At 39.3% G+C, this 27,614-nt stretch overlaps 1 protein-coding gene across 1 annotated transcript; it reads left to right on the forward strand.

Moving 5' to 3' along the window:
- The first annotated feature begins 8,251 nt into the window (after positions 1-8,251).
- On the forward strand, positions 8,252-10,688 carry LOC133954793 (4-galactosyl-N-acetylglucosaminide 3-alpha-L-fucosyltransferase 9-like). The gene has a single exon (XM_062389282.1). The coding sequence runs from the start codon at positions 8,503-8,505 to the stop codon at positions 9,592-9,594; it is 1,092 nt and encodes a 363-aa protein (XP_062245266.1). The 5' UTR covers positions 8,252-8,502; the 3' UTR covers positions 9,595-10,688.
- The last annotated feature ends 16,926 nt before the right edge of the window (positions 10,689-27,614 follow it).

Here is a 27,614-nt window from a genome sequence, read left to right on the forward strand (position 1 = left end):
TCAGCATGAGACAAATGCAAATTCATCACAAATAAAACTGCACACAATCGACAGCAACGACACAGCTGGTTTTGAATCGAGGAGTGTTCCTCCTGATTCCTGTGCAGGAGAATCTTATTTAACACCGTATCTGTTTGTTTCTTTGGTGTCTGGCTTTTTTATTTTGCTTCCCCCGGATCCAAATTAACTCAGCAGCAGAGGCAGATTTGCTCTGACAAAAGCTGTTTATATGGTGATGAGCAGAGAATATGTCGATAATGTGGGATCACACCAGTAGTTTTACCAGTCCACAGGAAAACAAAAAGACTCACACTCACAAGGGTCTTCTGTGGTCTACAGTGCATGTGTCTCATTTAAAACTATTAAAGCAGACATCTACATCCTGTTAATCATCAGCCTTGGGCGTTTATCTTGCCATTCTAATCACAGCAGCATCTAGCGTCACCTTCTGATGTAGAGTATCAGATTGTTTGATGTTGCGTCTTATTATTGTCACATCAGGTCAAGATAAGGTAAAGTAAAGCCATTGTTGGTAGTCCTGGAAAAGCTGGCAAGAGAGCTGCACCAAGAGCGGCTCTGGTTGAGGGTTAAAGTGGTCATCCTCCAACTTAAAGGTCTGCGTTTCGATCCCCAGTCTGACCCATCTGCATGCCGAAGTGTCCTTGGACAATATGCTGAACCGAACTGAATGGCCCCCCATAGATTAACAAAGTGCTGCGATTAGGTGCACTGTATGAATGTGTGTGTGAATGGATGAATGGAAAACTGTACTGTAAAGCGCTTTGAGTGGTCATCAAGACTAGAAAAGCGCTATATAAAATCAAAACCATTGACCTTGAAAATATGAATTCACTCGCTCTTATCTGCCCTCTCATCAAAGCCATGACCCCAAAACACATGAATGCTATTTGGTCCCAGCCTTTTTAAATTTAATCTTTCTTTACTTGCGTTGCCTGTCACGGAATCAGGAAATTTGGCTGCACTGTTTCTGCTACATGGCATGGTGCACGTGTCGGGCAGGTCAGTTTGTGATGGATTGGTACACCTATCAAGCAATTGAAATTTGAGGTGCTTAAGGAAAGATAATTATATCAGTCTGGAAACAAGCTTCTGGACCAAGCAACAGACCAACACGTTTAGCTTGGTTTTCAGGTTGATGTCCGGTATTTAAAGGGATAGTTCACTGAAAAATGAAAAGCTACTCACCACTTTGCCGATAGTGCTTGGATGATGCAAGTCTGAAGAAGGATTCAGTTACTTAAATTGCATTGGATTCTGCTGCAATAAAGTTTACCCCTGAGACTCCAAAATAGTTTTGTGGACTCAAACACTTCACCCACCCCTCCATCAGCATAATGGTAAGTAGATAATTAGTGTATTTTCATTTCTACCTTGAAGCAGCATTTCTTCACAACAATGTGAGTATACTGGTGCGTAGTATAGTGAAATATGACTCTCTGACAGCAACAGTCTAATCACAGACAGCAGCAATAAAGCTTGAGTATCAGTGATTAAACATGATGGCAAAGCATGACATTTTATTACCATCTGGGTTAGTGAATCACAGCGGAGTGAAAAGTGACCCTCAGCGGAAATGATCTGCAGATCAACTATTAGAACCTCTGCTGATTTCACCCACAAAGAAACATGAAACTTACGCCTGTAAACTACAGCTCAGTCACATGTTTATTTTTAATGTTTTGTCCTACATTCATAATGAGGCAACATCTTTGATCATTTAGCACATATTCAATGTCTGTATTTCTTGAATATGTCACAAACATAAATAATGGCAACAGCTCTTAATTTCAAAGTAAAATCTGTATTTCTGGACTGAAACCATTTGTCTTAACTAGGTTTTAATGTTATTCCAGGACCAGAAGACGCACAGCTTCAAAACATAGTCCCGGCATTTAGTTGAGTAAAGATCTACTTTATTCAAGGAATGCTCCACAGCAGACATGTTACATAAACACTTTGACCACTGCCACAATACTAACAAGGACCACCACATGGTGGTTTTGAACTTTTTTAAACAAGAAAAATCAGTTTTATAATAAAAAATGCTTGTTGATTTATTCAGTCCATCCAGGCTTTGCTCTTTCCTGCTCTCTTCTATCCTTCTGACACTCTGAAAAACACAATGATAAGACTTGTAAAAACCAGTGGTGTATAAAGTTATTGAAAGCCATACTTGAGTAAAAGTACAGATATCTTACCTGAAAGTGACTCAGGTAAAAGTAAAAGTCACACATAAGAAAATGACTTAAGTAGAAGTCTTAAAGTAGCTAATTTTAAATGTACTTAAGTATCAAAAGTATCAGGTGTTGAAATGTACTTAAGTTTCAAAAGTAAAAGTACAAGTACCAAATTAAAAAATGCAAAGTGCCTTTTATAGGGTATATAGACACAAAACAACCCCAAATTGTCCTCTATGTTTCTACTGCCTGAAAAATTATAACAAAAATATACATATAATGCATAATTTAAAATATTGGACACCAGATGCTGAGGTTCAAATAGTAATGGACTAGTGCATCTGAACTTCTAGGGACAACAAAGAACCAACACAACAAATAAACAAGTGCCTCTTCTGTCTGCCTAAGAACATTTATAGACCACAGTATAACCACTACAAATTCTTGCTAAAATTGCTAAAATCCTGGACAGTGTTCCTACAGAGAAAAAAATATCACTGGACACAATCTAGTGTCATTTTGATTGTGGATAATACTAAGTGAATTTTCAGCCGATTTGTAAGCCGTTTGCTTTATTACAAAATTGGAAGATGTTTATATTTCTTACAGAATGCTTGGTTACATGAAAAATGAAGTCTTTCATACAAAAACATTTGGTCCTTTTTAGATCATAATTTAGGTATATTATTTGCTTTAGCTTGCCTAATGGGTGCTTTTCTACAGCTATTCAAATATACTGCTACTGTCAATAACCTGTGAAGAAAAGATCTTTCCAAAAACAAAATGTAAGGATCCCATGATATCAAATAAAAATCAATAAATAATAAAGTGCTTTTGGAAATGTTTGACAAATGTGACATCAGGCAAAGGCAATGCAGAGAGAGGAGCTGAGCACACACAGGCTGGGACAGATTTAGTTTTCGTCTTTGTAAAAAGTAAAGAAATTAGTCTTTTTGTTGTGTTGAACTGTGTAGTTATGGAAAACACCCTAACTCTATTGTAGGAGACAGACTGTTCAGGGTCATTGAGAGAAAAAAATGATTGTTTCCATTCCACTACTTGGTGAATGAAATCACTTTTATATTTGTATTTATTTCTGAGGATGATCTTTTGAACTATAAGTGCATCAGCTTGTTGTTCACTGGTCAAATGTGAAAGACATGAGCTCAGAAAAATGTGAGCATTCACATCAGTTCTAGATCGTGTCACAAGATAAAACTGCGCGTTGTGTCACTCTTAAAGTTACTGCTGCAATGAATTGTATGAAAGCAAAGAAGCTCCTTTCCTTATTATTCAAACTGCTCTTATTATGGCTGTCGTTGAAATTCTTCCAGGTAATTTCATTCAGTTTGGAAGGTCCCTAAGCAAAACAGGCTTTTTTCGAATGCACCCCTTTGGCAATGAGCCACTCACCTCCCCCCATCAAGCCTCCAGTCTGATCACCAACTCCTTGCCTTAACGTCACCTTCCTTTTTGGTATTCAGCTAAACTTTACCAGTCCTCTTCAGAAAACGTTTGTGATTTTTGTATGCCTGCTCTTCACTAACCCAGTCTCTTCGTCTTCCCCCAGGATCCCAAGGTTACCTGCTCTGTACAATCACGCTCAGCCAGCTCCCATATTTGTGATGTTTTTCTCTCTCTTTACTTCTCTCTGGTTGATCACTTATAGACCTAATACACATTCATTCAATCATTCTCTGTATGTATGGATGGCTTAATAACTAATATAACAGCCTTTAAAATGAAACTTTTTATTCTCCTGACCTATTCTACACAGTTTCGTGTTTGCTGAGAATTTAATGGTGCATAAAACGATTCATTTCCACTTCTGCCTGAAGTAAAGATGAGTGATTGATTTTTCTAACAAAGCGTCTTAAAAACAAGCAGAGAGAATTCAACGACCACATATTACAGCTGTAAAACAACACCGGGTCTTAAACAGTGTCAGCCGGTAGAGAGAGAGAGAGAGAGAGAGAGAGAGAGAGAGAGAGAGAGAGAGAGAGAGAGAGAGAGAGACAAAGTTAATGTTGTTATAAAAGAGGGGGATGCAGTGAATGTGAGTAAACTGAAGTTAAGCTCTGTCTCGTTCTTTTTTCTCTCTCACGCTTGGATTGTTGGCAGAAGTCTGACAAAAATTCATACAGAAATTAAGTGTGAATCTTTAGTGTTTAAAAACAAAGTTATAAACCATGATTGGGTCAGGCCTACTCTGGGAGCTTGTTCCAGATATGTGAAGAATAAAAGCGCAGAACTGCTTCTTCAGGTTTAGTCTAGACGCTGTGATCAGACATGTTCCACGACATCTGGTCTGAACGGCTAAGCAGAAATATTTTGCCCCCAAACCATTTGCTAAATTAAACCAACATGTGAGTTTTTCAGTCAATTCTCTGACAATCTGGAAGCCAGTTCACTTAAGTATTACCCTCATTCTCCACAGGTTTTGCTGAAACAGTTTTTGATCACTGTTTTGAGAAATTCAAAATTTCAAAGTTTGTTTGTTTGTTAGTTATCAAGATTACACATACATGGATAACCTCATAATCTGATGGAATGATGTGATATGGGTCAGAAAACAACCCATCAAATCTTTGGAAAGAGCATTTTTTTTATGTTAATTAATTTGTAATCTCAAAATGAATGAATAACCTTCTTCTGAGCCTTAGTATCTGAGTTGTTTTTTTTTCAAAGCTATGTACATTCTCAACAAATGTCACCAGTGATGCAGGGCGTACAATACGATACAATATTTATGAACCTCATCTGATTCCTTTTAGAAATCTGGAGTAAAGTAAGACACAGATTTAGGAGGGCAACAATTGGATTTAAGGTGCCTTTCTCCCCTTCCCTTTCCTCCTGACCCCGCCCTCTCTAATCGCCACATTATTCAGCCACCATCGCTAAAGCTTGGGCCGCAACTGGATTTATGGTCTGGCTTTAAGTCAGAGGTAGGGCAGCAAATTATGCAGATCACAGCGGCCTGTGTGGAATTATTACACTCACTTTACTGCACAGGAGGAGCATTAATTAAAGGAAACACAGAGGTGATACATCAGCGGAACTGTCGTTTCATTTCCCACAGCAGACACACACAAACCAGACCGTGGGTTAAACTGGATACTCCACGTGGGGCTCCTGTATTAAGTTATACAGGAAGTACCACTAAATACTCTTTACTGCAGTGTAAGGTGTTTTGTTCCAATACACTGCTGGTGTGTCATTTTTTTTATATTTTGTGACTATTTTTACAGCTGTATAATGTATAACAGTTTTATCAGCCTTTTAAAACTCAATGACTTGTTAAAGGTGTCCTGGTTGAGCTGAATATAGAACCAAAAGAAAATGTGTCATTAAAGGTCTTGATGTTACACTGCATGTTTTGAAAATAGCTTGAGCTTTAAAGGGTTTTCAATCAGATCAGCTGCCGGGAGTACGCTGGTGTGAAGCCAAAAAGTATACGACTTTATATTGAATTGGTTAAAGCTGTGACTAATGACTGTGTTTATTCATGCTCTCTATTGTCTTTGCTTGTCCTTTTCTTTGGACTTGGCAAATTTGTATACATAATAGCACCCTTTCCAGGATGATTTTTCATTTCTGAAAGTTGATGCTCTGAAATAATAAGCACTTTCATAACGTATCAGCATCCATTGTTTCAAATTCAATCTGCTTAACTTCACAGTAGAGAACTGGTTATTCAAATGAGTAGGTTGGGCATCAGTCGTACGGATCCAGCAGAATATCTACACACTCATTTTGCAGCGTCAGAACCTCCATCACCAAGGGCTCCTATTTTGGATAAAGAATCCTATCTTAAATAAAGAAATTATAATATTCATTTGAAACATTCTATTCAAGGTGTATCACTTTTTTTGAATCGATCAACAGCAAGAAACAAAAACAATAACTGATTATTCAGTTAGTAATTCACCCTTCTGTTTGGGCTACTCAGGGAACAAACAGTCCTTGCAGGTGAGAGACCGTCATCATTGATCAGCCCATTGTCTTCTCCAATGGCTGCAGAGCCCAGAACAGACATTCTTGTGTGCTTTTTGGATCATCTCTGACAAAGAGAGCTAACTGATTTTGTGCAAGTTAGCCAAACTGTTTAGACAGGGACAGTTAGTTTAATCAGAATGGGACAGAATGTATATACCATTAACTCCCGTCTGACCATATGCTACATTCCTTTAGTTTATTCATTTTGTTTTACTTTATGAAGGCCCTAAATCGTATATTTCACCCGATAAGAGCACTTAAATGACTTTACCCAAACCATGGCGGTTCCATATTATCTATCATATTTGATAAAGTCGGACAATAAGAAAATGTTTGAAAAAGTCCCAAACCAAAACATAATCTCAGCAACTCAATGCATATTTTGTTGCTGGAATGCCTCACAAACATAATTTGATAACAATTAGGAACATTGTTTCATTCATGACCGATTTATATCCTTAACATTGATCTTAACATCAGAATCCCAGACCTGGTCATGCAATTCCAATTGGGGGTTTCTGATGACATTGCCCAACCCCTTTCTGTGACATTACCCCCATCAAGTGGGGAGAGCGTGGTCTAGGGGATAGAGCGGGGGTTTCCGGTTCGAACCCCACTCTTTCCCATCTGCATGCTTAAGTGTTCTTGGCAAGATACTGAACTAAAATGGCCCCTCATAAATGCTGAGTGTTCTAAAAATGTAAGTAGCTTTGGACAAAAGCGTCAGCTAAATGACATGTAATGTAAAAAATTTAATGAAGTCAAATGATTTCAGTCAAATGATATCCATGCTTATCTACAGCAACATCTTTTTAGATGGGAATTAAAGAAACTAAAGCTTAGGTGTCTCTACTTACCCAATGTCCCAGATTCACCTGGGAGCCTGTTGAACAAGAACATTTTGGAGGTTGCTGAAAACATGTTGATGTAGAAGGGTCATCTATTACTATCACTGTTCTGACCTGATACGAGAATATTGGTAGTAAAGCAGGCCTAGGGATGCATGAAATCATACTTAGTTGGAGTAACAACGTAAACGTACATTGCAATATCCCAGCACTGCTTTAGCACTTAAGACTTTTGACGTAATGTCACCAGGGGCGGTCATTTCAGTACAATCAACACTGTTATCACTAGACTGCACTGTGACAGGAACAAAATATTGTCAAGCTGTGAAAACTAGTACAACTGGTTTGCCTTGTTGGAAAAAGAGGTGGGTCCCATCTGTAGTTTCAGTGTTCAAGTGAGAGGACACCCTGTCCTGGTACTCTACACAAAGGTGAGAACGGCAGTCTTTTTGAAATTATTATTCTGAGATGATGGTGATTCAATTGTGTGGTTCTGTATAAGATCTTTAGATGCTAAATGATTGTTACAATGATCCATAGAGAAGATGTGGACAGAAATAAAGAACTGAGTCGTTTAGCCCTAGCACCTAAAACAACATGCCATAGCCTGCCTGGTTGATGATCTGTGATGTGGAGTTTTATAGGATGTAGTTTGTGATCACTTTCTGCAAATAGGTTAACATGTCTGAATAGCAGTAATTGATGAGATTAATTTAAACCTCGGACAAGATGGTAAATTAAATTACCCATAAACTTTATGTACTTCAGCAAGGATATTGACATAGATCCAGGGTTTTGTTAGACTGTTTCAAGCACAGAGGAGAGTAGAGGTAGAAGTAGAAGTAGAAGTAGAAATAGAAGTAGTAGCAGTTGCAGTAGCAATATAAGCAGTTGAAGTATCTTGGTTACTGCTTAGAGAAAGAAGGGAGTATGTGTGGAATTAGACAGGCACTATTCTCTTGTACAGATATAATTTACAATATACATTATTTACATAATATTAGGTGGCATATACAGTAATGTGTAAGGATGAAAAAAAAAATCCTCAACAATGAGGTCAGTTATAACTTTAGTCATCACACCCAATGATAAATCAATGCCTGGGGAATATGGACATGTGCCTTTCTTTTTAAACATTTATCTTAATTTTTTTATTTGCCACATATTTTTGTTTATTAAAACATTGGAGTAAATGCTTATTTGAAAATGTTGCATGATTAAAAAAATTGCTTGCATTTTTTGTAAGTTAGGGAATTAAATCATGTGAAGTATATATCTGATGCTTCCTGTCCTGTTAACATGTCAAAATAACGAAAACAAATAAAATGAGGTTAGGTTAGGTTATACCTGGGCACCACAGTGCATTTGTTCTATGTCTGCATGGGTAGAAGTCTGTTCCTAGTATGATTTAATGATCATGATATGGATGATAACATAAATTTCTTTTGTTGTCTTCACAGATGACAGCATATTTCAGTAAAGCTTTGGGCCGTGCAAAGGTAGCTGTTCTTGGCCTTATCTGCTTTACTATTGTCTTCGTTCTATATTTTGCGCTTTCAGCTTTTTCGTGTCCATCTACGTCCACATTGGCTGAGGAAAAGACTTCTGAAGCCCCAGAGCCAACTGAAAAGCCTGTCGTCCTGCTGTGGACCTGGCCTTTTGCTGTAGAGTTTGATTTTAAAATATGCAAAGCCTACTTCAACATTGATAGCTGCATACTGACTAATAACAGGTCATTGTACAGCCAAGCAGAGGGAGTCATTTTGTTCCATAAAGACATCTCCTGGGATTTGAAGAACTTGCCTCAGGATCCACGTCCATATTTTCAGAAGTGGATTTGGTTCAATTTGGAATCTCCCAAGAACACGGCAAAGATCCCAGGCTTGGAAAACCTGTTTAACTTAACACTGAGCTACAGACGAGATGCTGACATCACAGTGAGGAATGAGGTGACGATCAAGAATACAGACACGCAGGAGGAATTTGTTCTGCCCAAGAAAGACAAATGTGTGTGTTGGATTGTCAGTAACAAAAACTCAGCTACTGGAATAGCTTTGAGAGAGAAATATTTCAGAGAGCTGTCCCGACACATTAGGATCAATATCTTTGGTAATGATTTTACAGAGCACTTTTTAGAATTTGAAAAGTATTACCCAACCCTTGTGACTTGTAAGTTTTATCTCTCATTTGAGAACTCGTGCAACAAAGACTACTTTGTTGAGCAGGTCAACATGCCCCTCTTAGCCGGGGCGGTTCCTGTAGTTCTGGGTCCACCAAGAGAAAACTATGAGCAGTTCCTTCCCAATGGTTCCTTCATTCACGTAAATGATTTCCGTGATGCTGAAGGACTGGCAAAGTTTCTGAAGCACCTGGACAAGGATCATGAAGCGTACATGAGTTACTTTGAGTGGAGAAAGTACTACAAAGTCACTCCTCATCTTTTGACACTCTCCAAGGAATTCATTCAACCTGTCTGCCTAGCCTGTGACCGCATCTCAAAAGACAAAGGATACCATGTTATCAATGATCTTTATGGGTGGTACTTTTCATGAAAACTACAAAAACAAACTCCAGCTTCATTCGCCATCCGATACTGGTTTAATAAGTCTTCACTTGCTGCCAGTTTATGATTTGTTAAGATGATCCAGTGGAACCAGTTGAGATGACGATAAAGATGCTTCAGACCGTTATGCTGAAACTAAAGTCCTAAACCACGTCATCATGTTCAGAAACATTTCCTATCTTCCCCTGCCCCTTCCCACACAAGCCAGAGGGAATATTCAGTATATCTCAGCGGTTTGCTGTTCACCTCTGGAACTACCATCCTGAGGAAAGTGGGGATGTAGCTGGTCCCGACTGAAGTCGATTCTGCAGAGCAGCAGTATCTTGAGCAGATGAGAGACTGACAGAGGAGGAGGTCAAGATGCTGCAAAAGTACAGCAGAGGAGAGGAAACTCCTGAGGTTCTGATCCATTTCCAGAACTGGGATTCGTTATGACTCTGCAATGGACCTCAGGACACTTATTATATGGAACAGCTAAAGGAAAAACTCACAATATTTTTACATATGTTTTTACATACACAATATGTAAAAACAATAGACAAACTAAACAGGCGAGCTGATACTGTTGAGACTGAAACTGGACGTGGTTTTATACGAACCTATTGAAAACAAAAACTGGTATTACTCCTTCTGTGTCTAATGAGTTTCCATATTTAGGGGTAGTGGAGACTGTTTTTCACTGTTTTTATGAATATAAACTACTCTGTAGTCTTTTTACTGCAATGTCGTTTGTTTTTAAACAGTTTGATGAAACATGGTGTCAGACTACCTTAATTTTTGGAGTCTGCTACAAAAAAGCTAACGCCTCAAAGTTGCAGCTGCTCAACTTGATTGTAAGACAAGCCAAATTGTCGAAATATACAGCAGCAGAAAGAGCAGAGTGGAGGGAAGGACAGGGGAGGAAGCACCTCCTGTTTTCATCTCCTTAGTCAAAGCCTAAGGATGATTTTATTTAAAAATGGTGCTAAAAGGATGCAATGTGTTGTGTGATCGGAGACAACTTAAGGCTCAACATTCCTCTAAGATAAATAGTCAGTGTTTGTTATCTTGTTTCTATGTATTGTTGTATTGTTATGAAAACAATGTTGTGGTCTATCATGTTTTGTTTTAAATAAAAGTATAAAGAAAAATAATCACAACCAGAAAACATAATGTCTCCGGCAAATGACAGTCGCCTGCATGGAGGCATAAAACCCTTTTTTCTACTTTGGTTTAGTTAAATTGTGACACTTCAGCTCCTGTACTCCCACCCTCAAATGATAAGCGAATAGATAACGGATTTTTCAATTTGTTTTTACATCCGAGTCTTGAAACATTTACATCCCGATTAGTTGGGTCGCTAGGACGATAGGATTTATTGTTGAGCACCATGGGACACTCTCATTGATATCAGATCTTTCCCTCCACAGCGAAAACCATTTGTCCATTCCTATCACGACATCATCGTTCATGATGGTGTCATTTGAACTTCAGATGCAATTATTTGATGTGGAAGAGAAATCCTTTGTGTTCCAGGCCCGTTAGTAACGAGAACTTGTTCTTTTTTTTACATGAAGAGTCTAAACACATTTACATCCAGCTTAGTTGTAACTGTGTTCATTAGAGAAGTCCCTCGCTACAATTAGAGGTGCAGCTAAACTGTGCCTTTCTCAGCAGGAGGTCGTTCTCAGGTGCAAATGTTTACATTCCCTCTGCAGCTGTTTTCTAGCCTGTAGCGGTGGTTGAACCTGTTGGAGAAAACCTCATCAACAGGATGTATGATTATGCTCGCCGGCATCTCGTTCTTCTGGGGACGAGCAGTAAGCAACAGGGCATAGAGACGTCTGTTCTCATGAGACTTTGATTCATCCCGTTCTCTTATCGCCTACTTTTCAGAATCACCTGCAGGGCCCAATTTCCATTGACAAACCAAACCATCCCAACGCCATTCATCTGAGGAACCACGTCTGCCTCTGTGTTACAAGTGATGATGTTTTAACTGCCAGGCCATCAGACGTAGATCAGAAAATGCACACTAAAAAGACATCACTATAGAGGGATTCAAAAGATAAAACCCAACTTGAGTTAAATTTTTAAAACAAGTCTACAGTTTAAAGTTTGACCTGTGCTTTATTAATTGCATCTTGTTGTTGCATCCTCTTCTTCTGCAGTGGTTTAAGGCTGTGACTCGAGAATGAGCACCACCTGCTTTTCAAACTTAAAATAAAATGTTATAAAAAATGATTTCAAGATGCTATTGTTAAAAGATCAAGAATAAAAAAAAGAAAAAGAGCTCGCTGAAACTTATTCAAAAAAGTAAAAGAGAGAATTAAAGACAGAGATATGAGTTCTGTTCGATCCTAAAAAGAGAGTGCTCAGATCAGTATTTGATTCATAGCATTCGTGACCTGAGCAGAGACTCTGTGCACACGCAGCATCATGTGTTAACAGTGAACTGAGTGTGAGTGTGAACCTGCTCAGTGTTAAACAGAGACTCGCCACTTTAATTTAATCAGCTGCAGTTTCATATTTCTTCGGCACAGGAACTGGAGCAGTGGCTCATTACACAAATTAATTCATAGGAAGGTTACAAATGAGCTTTATTTATTATTATAAAGTGGAGACACCAACTTTTTACTGCATCCTGCAGTACTCCTGCAAATTGGAAAGCTGATGGAGACACTGAATTAATAATTAGTTCTGCTTTTAAAGGAGAGTGGTCACTTAAAGACACAAAATAATTTTACAGGCTGAATGTACTAAAGTTAAGCAAAGAAAGTTGACTGACAGCTAATGGCACCGCTTTTTCATCTAGAGATATTTGTTTTGTTATCGTTTGTCTTTCAGTTTTGTGTATGTAGCATGTTGGAAACATCATCAACAACACCCACCCGCCTGCAGTGAATCCCGCGGAGGACCTTACATCGGCTCCTGTGGAGGTTATGCGGAAACTGTGGAAACTGTTGAGGCTCTCACTCAGACATTTGCATTTACACAAACACCTACTCCTAATAAAGTCGAGAGGTTATCTGGAGTTCAGTGCATGTCTCAAAGAAGCTCAACAAACTAAATGTTCAGAGCAGCTGTTTACGGCAATGTTGCATCTTATGAAATTGTACGTATTATAAAACGTGATCACAAACTGTGGATGTGTTTATATGTCAGGATAGTGAGTTATGATGGATCGAAGCTCCTTGCGTTGAACGAGCTGTACACAGAAGAATGAGAGAGACCCGACAGTTTAGAGAGATGCTAACATGTATATTTTTGGAAACGTAAAGAGGAGTTGGATTTATTTAATTAAGATAATTAGAGGAATATTTCTATTAACCCACTCTTTCCATTCACTTACCCTCTTCAGAAAAAATTGCTGCGGTTCATGTCTGTCGTCACACCACTGAAAAACTGTAATCATGATTGAAAAAAATCCAAAAATGCACTACTCTTCAGTAATTGCCTCTCATCAACAATCTTAATATGCTTTCCTCAGTAGCGTCCTTATAATGTGGTTGTGCCACAAGAATAGTAATTACACCAACATAAAACGTAATAAATATGTTCTATTCACATGTTACAGAAGACAAAATTGCAAGTGAGAAATAGAATATTGACAAGTGTCAGTATTTATATAAGTCATATATTATGATAACAAATATATAGATAAATGGTTGAAAATCTGTGTGCTCCTTTACGCACCAAAAAGCTCTGTCAGCTTAAATGTATACAGGAAGTCTAGGCAGTACATTTGTTCTTAGCCTTGATGAAACTTTAAAAAATGTTTAAACAGCTACTTTTGAAAATGTCTGAAGTGGTCCATTAATAAAGGAGATATTTCTACTTGTGATGACTTTGTTCTTCTAGAACCTGTGCATTTTTCAAGGTGTAACCCATCACTGAGGTATAGTGCCTGTTATTTGCGCTAGTTATGTGCTATAATGGATTTACTAAGTGTGAAGAAGAGGATCTTTAGAACCTGTGTGGGTTAATAAGTGTCAAACTACTAGTGAATGAGCAAAATCTTACTTTAGAATGGGGAACGTGTTGTGAGTAAGAAATACTTCATTTAGAGTTATTTAGACACTATTAACACTTTTAGTTTTGTGTTGTGTTACATGTGAATATAATATATTTATTAAGCGTTATGAAGGGGGAATGACGATTTTTGTGGTACTACACCTTATAAGGCCCATACTGAACAAACCATATTAAGATTGGAATTCATGTACAACAATTTCCTTACTTACAATCAATAAGCATTAATTAGGTGGTTTAGGGGGAAAAGTGTTAGTTAATGGCCTAGTAGTTATAGAATAAGGTTGTGCTGAATTAGGCATTAATAATTGCTTTATAATAATTAATAAAGAGCCAATATACTTATACTATGCATGCTAATAAGCAACCGGGTACTGGTTAATATTGTTCCCTAAAATAATGTGTTTCTTTTCTTGTATAATTTAGTAAGATTTTCTCTAGAAGTTGACACCAAAATGAAGTTCCACTTTTCCCGACATCAGTAATTTCATGAGCAGACTAACAGTGTGATGTCGAGGGACAAACTGAAAATTATGTCCTGAACACAACCCTTGTGTTTAATGCTGATGTTTTCTGGTCCTCTGTGGTCAGACCAGATAATCAATATGAGCTGTATGTGGACCAGTCACTGTAGCTTCAGATTGAACAAGAGTCTTACATGAAAAATCACTGTCAGCACAAGGGTTCAAGTGCAGGGAACAGAGCCTATGAGAATGCTTCAGGTGAAGGAAACAAGGCATGTTACGCATGTGGATATTATCATATTACTGTAAAAGAATATAAAATAAAGGGCTAATAAAATTAAGCTGCTTAGTGTTATAGACCTTGTTGCCACCAGGGTCTTTCAGGCTCATTGCTAGTGTGAATATTTGTGATTATGTGAGTACTTATAATTTATGATTCGATCTATTAGTCATTTAATGACATAGCTCAACCAACAGGAATTTAACCAACTACGATTTAGATAATTTAACAACAGTATCTGGCCATGAAATAATTACATTTTATCTTAATCTTCAATCAATGTAAAAAGAATTGTTGGACCAGTTTGAAAGAAAATACTTCAATTTGTAGACACAAATTGCAAAATCTTTCAAGTTTGTTGAACTTAAAGGTGTGAAGAACCTTCCAACCTAACATCTGCTCTAAATCACTAAAGTTAAAGTTCATCACATGATACCAAATTATACTTAAGGACAGAGGATGTCAGACCTTGTTAAGCCTTATGAGACAAATTGTGATTTGTAAATGAAGGCTATACAAATAAATTGGATTGATGGTTTATAATCATAATGGATAATAATGGAGGCATCAGGAGTGTCTCATCGTGATCAGATAGGTTACTCTCTAATACTATGAAGCTTATTGTATACTCTCATATCAACAAAAGTAATCTGATAAATGTTTCTCAGCTTGATTCTAAAGAGAAAAGAATATTAGTATTATATTAATTAAAATCTGGAGTTTAACCAACATCTGCGCTGAAACAGTGTCAGGTGAGCTATCAGGACATGGTCTGTTAGGACTTATACATCAAATCATTGTATTTGACGCTAACCTGAAAGAGTTGAAGATGGTGAACACAGATAGACTGAAACTTGAAATCCTATCAACCCAAGAATTTCGATTTTTCTCTCGGTCAGGATAATAATGAGATCTGTAGCAAAGGTGAGAATAAGATCAGCTCTCATTGTTTTCACTCTTTCAGGCTCATTTTCATCTGCAGACCAAACCTCCAGTCTGGCTCTTTACATTAGCACCCCTATTTTCTTTTCATTATTTCAATCTGTTATGTGCAACTTTGACCTGGACTTACCTTTGTCAGGGTGAACATGTTTCAGTCAGAATCTCTGTTTGGTCTTCACTTTTTCTCTGCAAGTGGATTAAAATGACTTTTCTGCAGATAACTGAAAAAACTAAACAATATACATGATAAATTTGGAGATCCAAAGCTTTCAATATCGAGACATGATGAGATGGTTTGTTGTTACTGAAGCTAGCAGTTGGCTTTTTTTTTTGTCTTGATTTAAATATTTCAAGTAAAAAACCTGCATTACAACCCAATATGTTTTTATTAAAATGGAGGAGAAGGAGGAAGGAAAACAATAGAGGAGACCAAGAACAAAAAGAGGAAGAGGAAGGATCGGTAAAATAAAGATTTGAGTGGCTTATTTTTTAATCCATTATATTCTGACTAATTCAGATTACAGACGAAATATTAAAAGAATGAATAATGTTTTTTTTCAGAAATAGAATGGAGTGACTTTAATGATCACATATAAGATTGAGTGCACATCTGCTGCACAAGACTTAAATAGCTCTGGTCTTTAATAACTCCAGAACCACTAAACACAGTCACATGAAGGCGCCAACGGCCTGCTACAAACCAGCGCAACCGATTCCTGAACAGCTGAGGAGCCAGAGGGTAAACGCTGCGTCTGGGTACAACAGGTTAGCAGACAAGTAAGGGAGCAGAAAGACCCTAATTTATGTCAGAGATGAGACGATGAGGAGGGGGAAAGAAGAGCAATACAAGTAGTATTGTGTTAGATTAAAGCTTCTTTCAGACATCTCTTGATGTTATCCAGAGAGGCTGTGGTTGAGAACACAAATGTTTGAGTTCATGTCTGTGGACATTATCTGGAGTTTCTCCTTCAGGCTCATAAAAAGTCTGGATTAGGAGATCAGGGCCACACTGGCTGCCATTGCGTCTAGAAAGAACTACTGCATATGCATTTGCATGAAAATGGCCAAGAAGAGAGAGAGAGAGAGAGAGAGAGAGAGAGAGAGAGAGAGAGAGAGAGAGAGAGAGAGAGAGAGTTCTTTACGCTAACTTTTAGTATAACCAGTGGCTGCTTCTTATCAATATGGGACACCTGGGTGCCGCCCCTTCACAATCCTGAGACAATAACGCCTCTAAAAACATGTGAAATATAATTTAACTAGATAATAATAGTTTACTCAAACATTGCTCCCAGATGGTTAGCGAGCCTGATTTGGTGATGGTGGTATGTGGGCATGGAGCAGCTGAAGGGCTGTTGGCTAACTGATGCTCTGGTTCAAAAGGCAGCAGCAGAGATACCACAGAGGAGACACAGAGACACGTGGAGTGAGACACAAATGGCAGAGAACTGAATTACACAACGTCGTAGAAAAAAAGTTTGGTGGGAAGAGTCATTAAAGGTGTGGATGTGCTGTTAACACAAACCTGTGATCAACTGAAAGCAGAGTAAATATTGTGGTAAGTTATCACTTGGTCATAAACATGACTCTGTTGTTGTGTCTGTTGGATCTATGAGTAAGAAACTGTCTGTTGATGTCACATGTTGTGCTTATAGATGTTGTGCTGCCTCGTTATATCCCAAAGACAGTTAATGCATATGTAATGCTCAGCAGCCTAGGACACAAGCAGAGTCACAGAGCGCTTTCAAAATTCAGATGAATGACCGAGGGAAATACTGATGTTAGATCGGATCCATTAGTAGCATGAGCCTTTTTTAAATAACACAATAAAATGACTTAAATTGAACGTGTTAGCATAAAAGACGACAGTATCGGTATAATTTCACATAGTTCCAAATAAACAAATTAGCTCTACAACAGACAGACGCTCCTGTGTACGATGTGTCAGACAGCAGCAGCACCAACACTGATGTTTACCAGCAGGAACTCCATAAGTCCATCACTGATACTGACTGATGGGTCTGCCATGCTCCTGGAGCTCTAAACAGCAGCTTCCAGCAATTAGATAACAGCGGACATCGTTTCAGCAGCAGCAGCAGAAATAGCAGAGCCATTATCCTGCTGTGTGTTATCAGCGACGGGTGAGGAGGCAGGATATCGGCTCCTAATCTCCCCCCACTGCTGCCTGTCACTGGCACCGCCACCACCCTCACCACCACTGCAGCAGCACGCCAAGGAAAATGGATTCCCAACACTTACTGCCAAAACATTCCTCTCCCCAACCTCCTTCCACCTCCTGGCCAAGAGTTTGCTGAAAAATGTGAGGTTGACAGGAGAGAGAGGGAGTGGAGTGCTCTCACAAAAAAACAATCAGTCTGACTTTTAATTAAAGAGAGACAAACCTCTCTGTTTCAGAAGGGGAGGGAGTTTAAATTGATGTAGAGGGCTGTCCAACAGAATCAATCTCATAAACATACAATCCCTTTATAGAAGTGAAATTACTCTAATTGTCATATCCGTTACAGTGGTATCTTAATGTAGATTTATATATATATATATATATCAAGAAAATTAGTTTTTCAGAGAGTTGAAAACAAGAGAATAAATATATTATCATAACTGAAGTGCATAGAGGAGTCATAAAGTATAGAATAGATTGTATATAGGTAATATCACTTAAGAGAAAAAAGCATGTGAACTAAAGTTCTGATATATTGTATAAAAGTACCTATTATAATTTGCTTACATTGATTTTATCAAAAGAATGACAAATAGTTATGGTCTGGTATGCTGAAAACTGGAGAAAAGATAACCAACAATGACACAGATGGCATTTTTCTGCCCTTTGAACGCTTCAGAGAACTTTACACTGAGGAACAGTGTGAAAACATATTCCTTTATGCTCAAGAAAACTGTTTCAATTTCCCAGCCCAAGTTATCCGGAATGCAGTCAGAACTTGAACCGAACATAATCTGCTTGGTTAGGTTAAGCATAAGATCATGGATCTAAACAACATCCACCCATTTTAAGTCCTATGTTTTTTATAATAAGAAGACTGTTTTCACCTAACTACACAGCTTATGAGGCTTTAAATAAAACTTTGAATCCCCACAAATTCAAGGGAACTATACTTGACCAATTATCTTTCTGTCCGTGTTCCTGTACTTTCTTACAAACCTGCTATTGAGAATCACACCACCACCATCTTAACCGTAAATTTCCTCCTGCGGTGAAAATAAATTTTTTAAACATTTTTACATGACTCCCTTATGACTATAATGTCATAAAAGGAATATTTTGAGAGGAGTAATTCGTCAATATTAGGGATAAGTATTTCACAGCAGTAAACAAAAAAGATTTAAAATAGCAAGATTTATAATGTCAGAAACCTGAGAAACCAATCATGTGTCAGCTTGTCAGGCGTGACTCAGCAGCCAGGAAATGCTCCTCAACTTCAGGTGAGCTGTGAAGGTGGGGAGATCTGGAGCTTCATCAAAATGCACACATAAATGTAAGTCCCCTAAACATGCCGTATTTATTTATCAAGATCAATAAACTATTCTCTGCGAGGTCAAAGAAAATGCCGATAAAAGCTTTATCTCACTCCTCACATCTCCTACCACTTACCTCCTTATCCCACCAGTAAGTTATTTTTGTGAAATCTTGCTTCCAATCAAACTAACACACAAATAAACAAGAAACAGACGAGTGCGAACATTTTATGAGGAAGTGTAGAATTACATTTAGGACACAAGAGCAATTTGTAATGACAATCTCTCTCTATCAGGAGATAGAGAGAGTCGACCACTAATCAAAGGGTTGACGGTTCGATCCCAGTCTCCCTATTCTGCATACTGTAGTGTCCATACTGATTGTAAGGGATTTATGTGTGAAAGAGAAGATGCTGCACATAGATGCACGGTGAATGTGTGTGTGGATGGCAAAACTGTATTAAAAAACTATTTACAATTGACTTAAAGTAACCCATCTGGGACCTTGTTCAGACCGGTTCAGACCTGGTATGAACATCCATCCGGAGTGAACAGCTGTATGTACAGGAGTGAACGCACCCAAGATGCATTAAGTACACATTGATTTTCTTTTATCCTAACAAGTGAAATCTTTTAAATCTACTTGCATTGAGTCAATCAGCATCTCCTGGCCCCACTCTCTCCCTTTCTCTACCACTCCTTCCCTAAAACACACACACATGCACACACACACACACACACACACACACACACAGGCCACACTGTCACACTGGCTAAAAATAGCATGATTCGGTCTTTGCAAACATAAATGATGTACTTGATTAATTGGATATAGAGCAGAGAAATGAGAAGTGGTCACAGGAGACATGTTCAAGACGTATTTTAATGTAAGATGTGACCAGACGAACCTGTAGCTCATCACTTGTGATCAGATCTCATAGGATGGATGTTAATACCAGGTCTCAACAGGAGCTGAGAGTTTCCATCTACCACCTGCTGGCTCTTCTCCACCATCACCACCACCACTGTCTAGTCTCTGGGGGGATGCTGTCGTATAACTCCTGTCTTCATTTGAGTCAACACTTAATGAAGACACCTTACTCAAATGGAGACTAATTGCAAAAATCTTTTCCAACCTCAATCAATATTATTACATGCTTCCATCTCTGTCCCTTTTTCAGTCTTGAAAGTCAGTTGAGAGACACTAGACGATGAGCAGCCTGTGATAAGAGTCAAGTCCCTCAGGGTCCGAAAGAGATGCACTGCAGAATCTTTGCAAACAATCATTAATGTGCTTTGTGCTTGTGGGTTTCAGCAAATGCTCAAGTCTGTCCTGAGCTTTAATTAACAACCCACACCCCGGTCCCCGCAGGCATTATTGATCATTGATCACCTCTGTTTACCTGTGGGATTTCACGCTCTCTAATCCATCTGACCAGTCGTTCATCAAGGGGCTCTAAGTCTTAACAGTCCAATTGAGTGCCTGCAATTGTCACTGAAAGACGTAATATATATTTAAATAGATATTTGTTTACCTGAGAGCTGCAGTGAGTGAATCGACTGATCAAATTCCTTCATCTCAAAGGATCAAATCAGGTTTAAACTTCTGCGTGATTGACATTTGCAGTCCAAACCTGAACAGCATGAACAGTTCCTCTGGCTTCACTGTTGTTGCTGCAGCACGTGTCCTGACGAGAACAAAGAGAAGAGAGCACATTTCTCCAATATTAGCATCGCTACACTGGCTTCCAGTTAAATCTAGAATAGAATTTAAAATTCTCCTCCTCACCTTCAAGGCCCTTAATAATATAGCGCCTTTATACCTTAAAGAGCTGTTAATACCTTATAAACCCACTAGAGCACTCCGCTCCCAGAATTCAAGCCTACTTGTCGTCCCTAAATTCTCTAAAAGTAGAGTAGGAGCCAGAGCTTTTAGCCATCAAGCCCCTCGGCTGTGGAATAATCTACCACTTTCAGTTCGGGAGGCAGTCACCATCTGTTCGTTTAAAAGTAGGCTCAAAACCTTTCTTTTTGATAAAGCTTATAGTTAGAGCTAATTAGTGCGCCAGAACGTTACTTGTTCTATTTTATGACACATGACACACGGAGCTTCTCTTTCCAGCTTCTCCTTCCTCTTCTCCATCCCTATCCCCCTTCCCCGGAATCCCTTTGCTTTATCACCCGCAGATCCAGGGCCTCTGTGGCCGCACCATGGATTACGGTTTGTGGATCGCGCACCGGGGGTCGCGGTGTTGGATCCAGTGTGGCGGATTCTGAGTCATGTGGGCTGATCGTGGTGCTGGTGGCGGACCCTGTGTCGCGTTGGCATTGGGCACGGGCGGTGGACCAGGACCGCAGTGGTGGCTTGTGATGGGTCCTCCTGGTGGGCGGCGGTGGACGGTGACTGAGGACTGAAGTGGCGTCTGGTCTGGATGGTGGATCGTGGTCTAGATGGTTGCTGAGCATGGACTGTGCTTCATCAATGCTGCTAGAGACTTTGATTATTGATGATGTTCTCCTGCACGTGGCATCTATTGCACTTCTGTCCGTCCTGGGAGAGGGATCCCTCACATGTGGCTCTCTCTGAGGTTTCTACATATTTTTACCCTGTTAAAAGGGTTTTTTGTAGTTTTTCCTTACTCTTGCTGAGGGTTAAGGACAGAGGATGTCACACCCTGTTAAAGCCCTATGAGATGAATTGTAATTTGTGAATATGGGCTATACAAATAAAATTTGATTGATTGATTGATTGTTTAATCTGAGCTGACTATTCAGATCCTCTGTACAAAACTAATTTCATGTAATGGTTCCAAGCAAATGGTGTCCAGCTTCGTCGCGTACACACAGCTGCTGATGCCTCTGGACACATCTTCAGGGATTTTCCTGGAATCATCGTGTGTTTTGGGTCTTTCAACATCATACACCCTCCTTCAGTTGATCCGCCCAGGGCTGATCAGACCTCAACATGTGCATAGGGGCCTAGCTTCTTGGTACTACTTGACTGATGTCTTTTGAGCCACAGCCATCTCAAAGCCCTCTCTGCCCTGTCATGGTGCTGCGGATTGCTCCCCTCTTCTTCTTTCCCTTGATGCCGATTACACTCAAGGCTCTTGCAGGAGATTGGGCTGCAAGTCCCCGGCACCCAACCTCCACTGGCAGGCACCTTGCTCTCCATCAGCCCACTAAAAGTCGCTGACCAGTTCTGGGTACCTTGCAGAGCTTCCTTTCAAAGACCTCTTTCAAACAATCTTCCCAAGGGACTGTAAGCTCCAAGAACATTAAATGCTGTTGGAGAAAAAAAGCATTGCATCTTGTTCAGCTTTGGATTTCTGTATTAAACCTCGAAAACTTGATCGTCCTGCTGTACAGCCTCAGTCATTTCATCCTGTATAACACAGAATATGCACAGAATATTGGTTTTACGTTAGCTCAATATTAAATATTCCTGTGTTTACTTCCCTTTCCTTTAAAAATCAAAAGCTTTTCATGCTTTTTGAATTATATCTGTTTTGTTACTGTTTGAAGAGAAATGGTTTGAAAGTCTAAATCATGGACACACATCATGCACATCAAACAACAGCAGTGGGGTTAACTTTACAATGAGTAGCATCTTCTCTTGTACAGTAGAATTTTGGGGATTTGAGAGATATATAAATTCACATTGTGTGTCTGTGTGTGTGTGTGTGTGCGTGTGTGTGTGTGTGTGTGTGTTCAGCCTCTTTCTGTTTGCAGCTTTGATGATTTTCTTTATGACATGTGAAGTCAAGGTGAGAACATGGATAATCAATAGATGAAAGGTGTGTGTATTTGTGTGTACCTACCTCCAGTTTACAGTATATGCCAAGGTTGAACTCCTCATTGGTACATCAAAACAAACACATCCCACTTCCTCTTTTTCTTTCTCCTTTCTTCCCATTTTCACTAGCAGGGACCACACCATCAATGCTGAGACAATATAAATGATGTATCAGAGGTTGAAGGAATCTTAACTCTCTTTGGAGAGGAAATCAGCCCTAACACCCCTACACAACAGACCCCCCCTCAGGACCCGACAGGGAAGTGAAAAGGAAGGGAAGGAGGAAACTTTTCGCCATTCTCGAGAAATCTGCTTTTCACACATGAAGAACACAGCAGGAGATTCTTTGAAGATTGTGAAAGTGAAAGGCAGGAAGAGCGTTAGGGGCTTTATTTATTTTTTATATTTTTATATATATATATTGATATTTATGTTATAGAAGGCCAGGAAGGTGTGGAAGAGGTGTACTCCTACTCCTTGATCTCTGCTGGATAGATTCAAGTAATGAAACACTCTGGACAGATGAGAGTTGACTAAGTATTTTTGATTTAACTTACAATTAAAATTGTTACTGAAGCAACTTGAAGAAACGGCAGTCACACTCATTTCCATCATCATTCCTTTGTGTTTATAACAAAGCAAGACTAAAAGACAGTTTGTTTGGCTGATAAACAGAGTGAGACTATCTGACCTCCTGGTGAAGAACAGAATTTCCATTTCGTCTTGGCGTGACGTGAGCTGTCCCCATACAGGAGCCCAGCAGAGCTGAACATCCCTGCTCTGACTCCAGCTGAGGATTTTTATACTGCGTGATTCCTTGAAACCATCCAAGAGTTTGTTTTGGGATGTGGAGACCTGCAGCTGCCGGATGGTCATGTTTCCTGAGAACTCAGTGTTAAACACTAACCCCTCAGGAAATATGGAAGAGCTCACTGTGTGTGTGTGAGTGTGTGTGTGTGTGTCTGTGTGTGTGTTTGTGTGTGTAAGCATTTGGGTGTGTGTGTATGTGTGTGTGCTCCCACTCTGTATAAAAATTGTATCATAACGTTCCCTTCTTTTTACAAAACCTCTCTGTTCATAGCCAACACTGTTCAAAGCTCAGTAACAGAGATAGGTCCAAAAAAAGTTAAAAAGAAATACAATTGCCTGTCAGTAGTACAAGAGCAATAGTTGCAAGAGGCGTGTGTGTGACACTGAAGTTGTGCAGCATTGCCAAGTTCAGTGGTAATTTTGTAAACACGTGTAAAGAAACTGGTATGTGTCCGCCCTTGTTGTTTCAGTGTGCACTACACAAAGCATTAATGGGCATTTGCACAAATAAGAGTGATCTCATCTTGTGCCCCGGTCTTGTGCCCATGTTATATTTATTTTAAGAAGATGTTTGTGTTTTATGGAAGCCCACTACCACCACTGTGATGAAGAAAATACAAATCTTGTATCTCATAATTATCAGATACTTAATCAAAGTAATGAGATAGAAAGTCCTAATTATGAGATACAGGACATTTATTTTCTTCATCACAGTGGCAGAAATGGGCGTCCATCATGTTTTAATCACTCAGATGCAAACAGCCACCAGATTTGTACAGTAGCATAGAGAAAACTCAGCTAATCAAGTTTTATTTTCACCTGTGAATATCACACAATGAAATTTGTGTCGCTCTTTCCCAGAGACACAGGATTGTGAGGAATGATTTGCTTTGCGTGGTGAAGGAACTCCCCACTCCCTACTTCCTGGCATCATATGCTCTTTTTCAACCTGTATTTTAAAGCTATTATATCTTTTATTTTAATTATTCATACTATCATATTATTATCATTCAATTCAGGCAGTTGATTCGGAAAGGTCCTGAAAAACATAATTTTATTCCACTGGTTGATTTACAAATAACCCTGAAACTTGATGACCCCTCCTACATCCCCTGTGAAGGTTACCCAACTGCATAACTCAAAATAACATTCACAATAGAAAACTCACAACAGATTCTTTCTGTGATCAGCACCACCTGTCTGAAAACACTGCACCACACGGCCCTGCATTGTTCAAAGATTCCGTAATGGCTGCAGCCGTTGCATTATGATGCTTATCATGACTCACATTATGTTTTAGTGAGATTTCTTTCACAGTCAAATGTGTTTTTTGAACTGTAAACAAAATCATGGCTGTTCTTAAATGAAATACTTCGATTCTGGTTTTCATTTCACACATATAACCAAGTATGTTTTAAAGTCTACATTTAAAGGTGAAATAAAACTCATGTAAATACTGTCACCTGTAGTGCTTTAAACCAACGTGAACCTTTTAGGTATAGTCAACTCTGTGGGAAGACTCTTTCCACAGACCTCCATTGGTCATGTGACCAAAACATCATCCATCAAGATATAAGAGATACAAAAGGTACCTCTGCGTGAAGCCCCCCGCCCGCCCCTTCTTCTTCTTCTTCATTTTTCTTCGAGTGGTCGATCTCACTCAGACAGACAGGGTCAAAGGTCACAGCAGCTGGAGTGCTTTTAAAAGGATTACATGTATGCATCCAGTACCAGGAGGTCCCTTCTGACCTCCAACAGAGAAAAAAAACTGTCTCGGAGCCCTACACTACCACGAGGTCGCCGCTCACCCACAGAGAGCTCTCAGCGCCCCCCCCCCCTCGTCTCTGTTCTCTCTGCTGGAGGTGTCATCATCAGTACTCTAATAAGACGAAGGCCACAAGCGCCTTCAGCAAGTCATTATTCACAGTAATGACTTCTTGCTTGGCTCTGATCCGAACACACTCCGGCTCCTCACTTACAGGACACTTGCATCCGCACACGCACATGCATACACACACACACATACACACATACACACACACACACACACAGACACACACACACACACACACACACACACTGGACTGCAAGTTTAAAGACTCAGGTGATCAGATACTAAAAATTGAAAGTTGTCCACCAATTCTGCTTAAAAGGGTAATACAGATGTGCTGCGGACACATATTGAAGATCTGGACGGGGTAAGCCCAAGTGGGATGGCTAAGGGGTGAATTTGACAGGGCATTGGTCATTTCCATGTTGTTTAGGGGTGTCACCATGGACAGAGATCTCCCTTACCATCAATCCGCTTTTTCAAGATATGTTTGTCCGTCTATATGAATTTGGAATGCATATCTTGAGAACCTTTCATCTGTGGCTTCACATTTGGTGTCTGTTTGGTGTGATTTGGACACGTGATATATCAAGACACTTTGAATAAACAGGCGGGTATTCATGAATGTAAGCGACATCAATCATGACAAATTTGAATTCACAACTACTGATTCTCAGTTCTGTATCTGAGTCGAGCTTCATTAAACTTTGAATAAACAGTTGAAAAGCTTGTTGTGCAGCTATGGTAACTTATGGGTTCTGTGGACTAAGCTTTGTCCGCTTCAGAAAGAAAGCTGCAGACAGCAGTTCAAGCAAAAAGACCATTCCAAACACCATGTCTCCAAACACCAGACATGGTGGTCTTTAAAATAAAAAGGAAGATAAGGAATAAGGCTAATTAGGCTACTACCTTATGTTTTATTACTACCTCCACCAAGATTACGTGTTTGTTACGTTTTGCTTGATTGTTTGAAAGTTAGCAAGATTACACAAAAACTACTCAACACATTACCACAAAACCTGCAGGTGGGTCAGGAAAGAACCTATTGAATTCTGGTGGGCATCTGAGTAAATTATCATTGTGAAAGTGGCTGGACAAATTAGAACATCGCCACAGTCAACAGTGAATACGAAACACTGCTTTAACATATTGGGATAGGGTATTAGCCTCGGTGGACTTAAGCACTTTCGGTGTCTTCTAGTCGTCTCGCCACTGTTCAATATAGTCAGATCTGAGATTGAGTGGGTGTCCACCTGAGTTGAGTTGAAGTATCTTTTGTTCTGTTACTCAGATGAAGTGATGATACATAGGAGGCACAAACTGGGGCCAACTGTATAATGAGATTAACGTGGCTCAGTGAAAATAAACAAACCCAGAAAACCTCAGTTTATTGACTTCAGTTTATCAAGTACTCCGACATCCCTCTGAGGTTTCTACATATTTTTACCCTGTTAAAAGGGTTTTTTGTAGTTTTTCCTTACTCTTGCTGAGGGTTAAGGACAGAGGATGTCACACCCTGTTAAAGCCCTATGAGATGAATTGTAATTTGTGAATATGGGCTATACAAATAAAATTTGATTGATTGATTGATTGATCCCACTTGCAAAACTCTTCATCATTTCATTAAACTTTAGTTAGTTTGTGTAACTGCTCCACAGATTTCTATCAAATGTGCAACTGCAGTTGTTTTTGGTGCATGATGATAACTGTTTGTCTGCTGCTTTGAATCAGACGATGTGGCGTCCTCAGAAAACCAAGCACATGTTTTATTCATCACTCCAACACTTTCTTGCCCTGAAAAAGATGATTCCTTCAGTAACAGGACAAAACACAGCACGATTAAAACGGAAAAATCAATTACTGCTGTCTTCAAACTGTTTTATGAAGCAGGAGTTGGCTCACAGTGTAATTATCAATATAATTTTTCTGCAGCACAGCTATAATGCTTCAGTTTCACCCACTGGAGGAACAGCAATTATATAAGATGAACTTAATGATATTCTTTAAAGGAAGACATGATTATTAAACCGACTGATCCTTAACCACTATGCCTATGGAGGGGTGGGTAAAGTGTTGAGTACCACAAAACACTTCTGGAGTCTCAGGGGTAAACAGTTTTGCAGCCAAATCCAATCAAATTGAAGTCAATCGGGACCTCAGACCTAATAAAACAACAGAAAAAAACAAAACATGCCTCCAGACTGGTGGGATCATCCAAGTGCCCAGGCCCGAAGTTTGTATTCGACTCGAAACGTCATCATTTACACCAAGTTTTTGGCCTAAATGTCTTTGATTGCTTCCTATGAGGTGCATTCACATGCACGATCCTGGAGCACAGCATCATGTGGCTACGTCCGCTAGCTATGCTACTTCCCGTAGCAGACAT

The sequence above is a fragment of the Platichthys flesus genome, chromosome 6 (assembly GCF_949316205.1).
Source record: "Platichthys flesus chromosome 6, fPlaFle2.1, whole genome shotgun sequence".
NCBI lineage: Eukaryota > Metazoa > Chordata > Actinopteri > Pleuronectiformes > Pleuronectidae > Platichthys > Platichthys flesus.

Coding starts and splice junctions, on each gene's coding strand:
- LOC133954793 (XM_062389282.1), top strand. CDS start 8,503: ATGACAGCATATTTCAGTAAAGCTTTGGGCCGTGCAAAGGTAGCTGTT.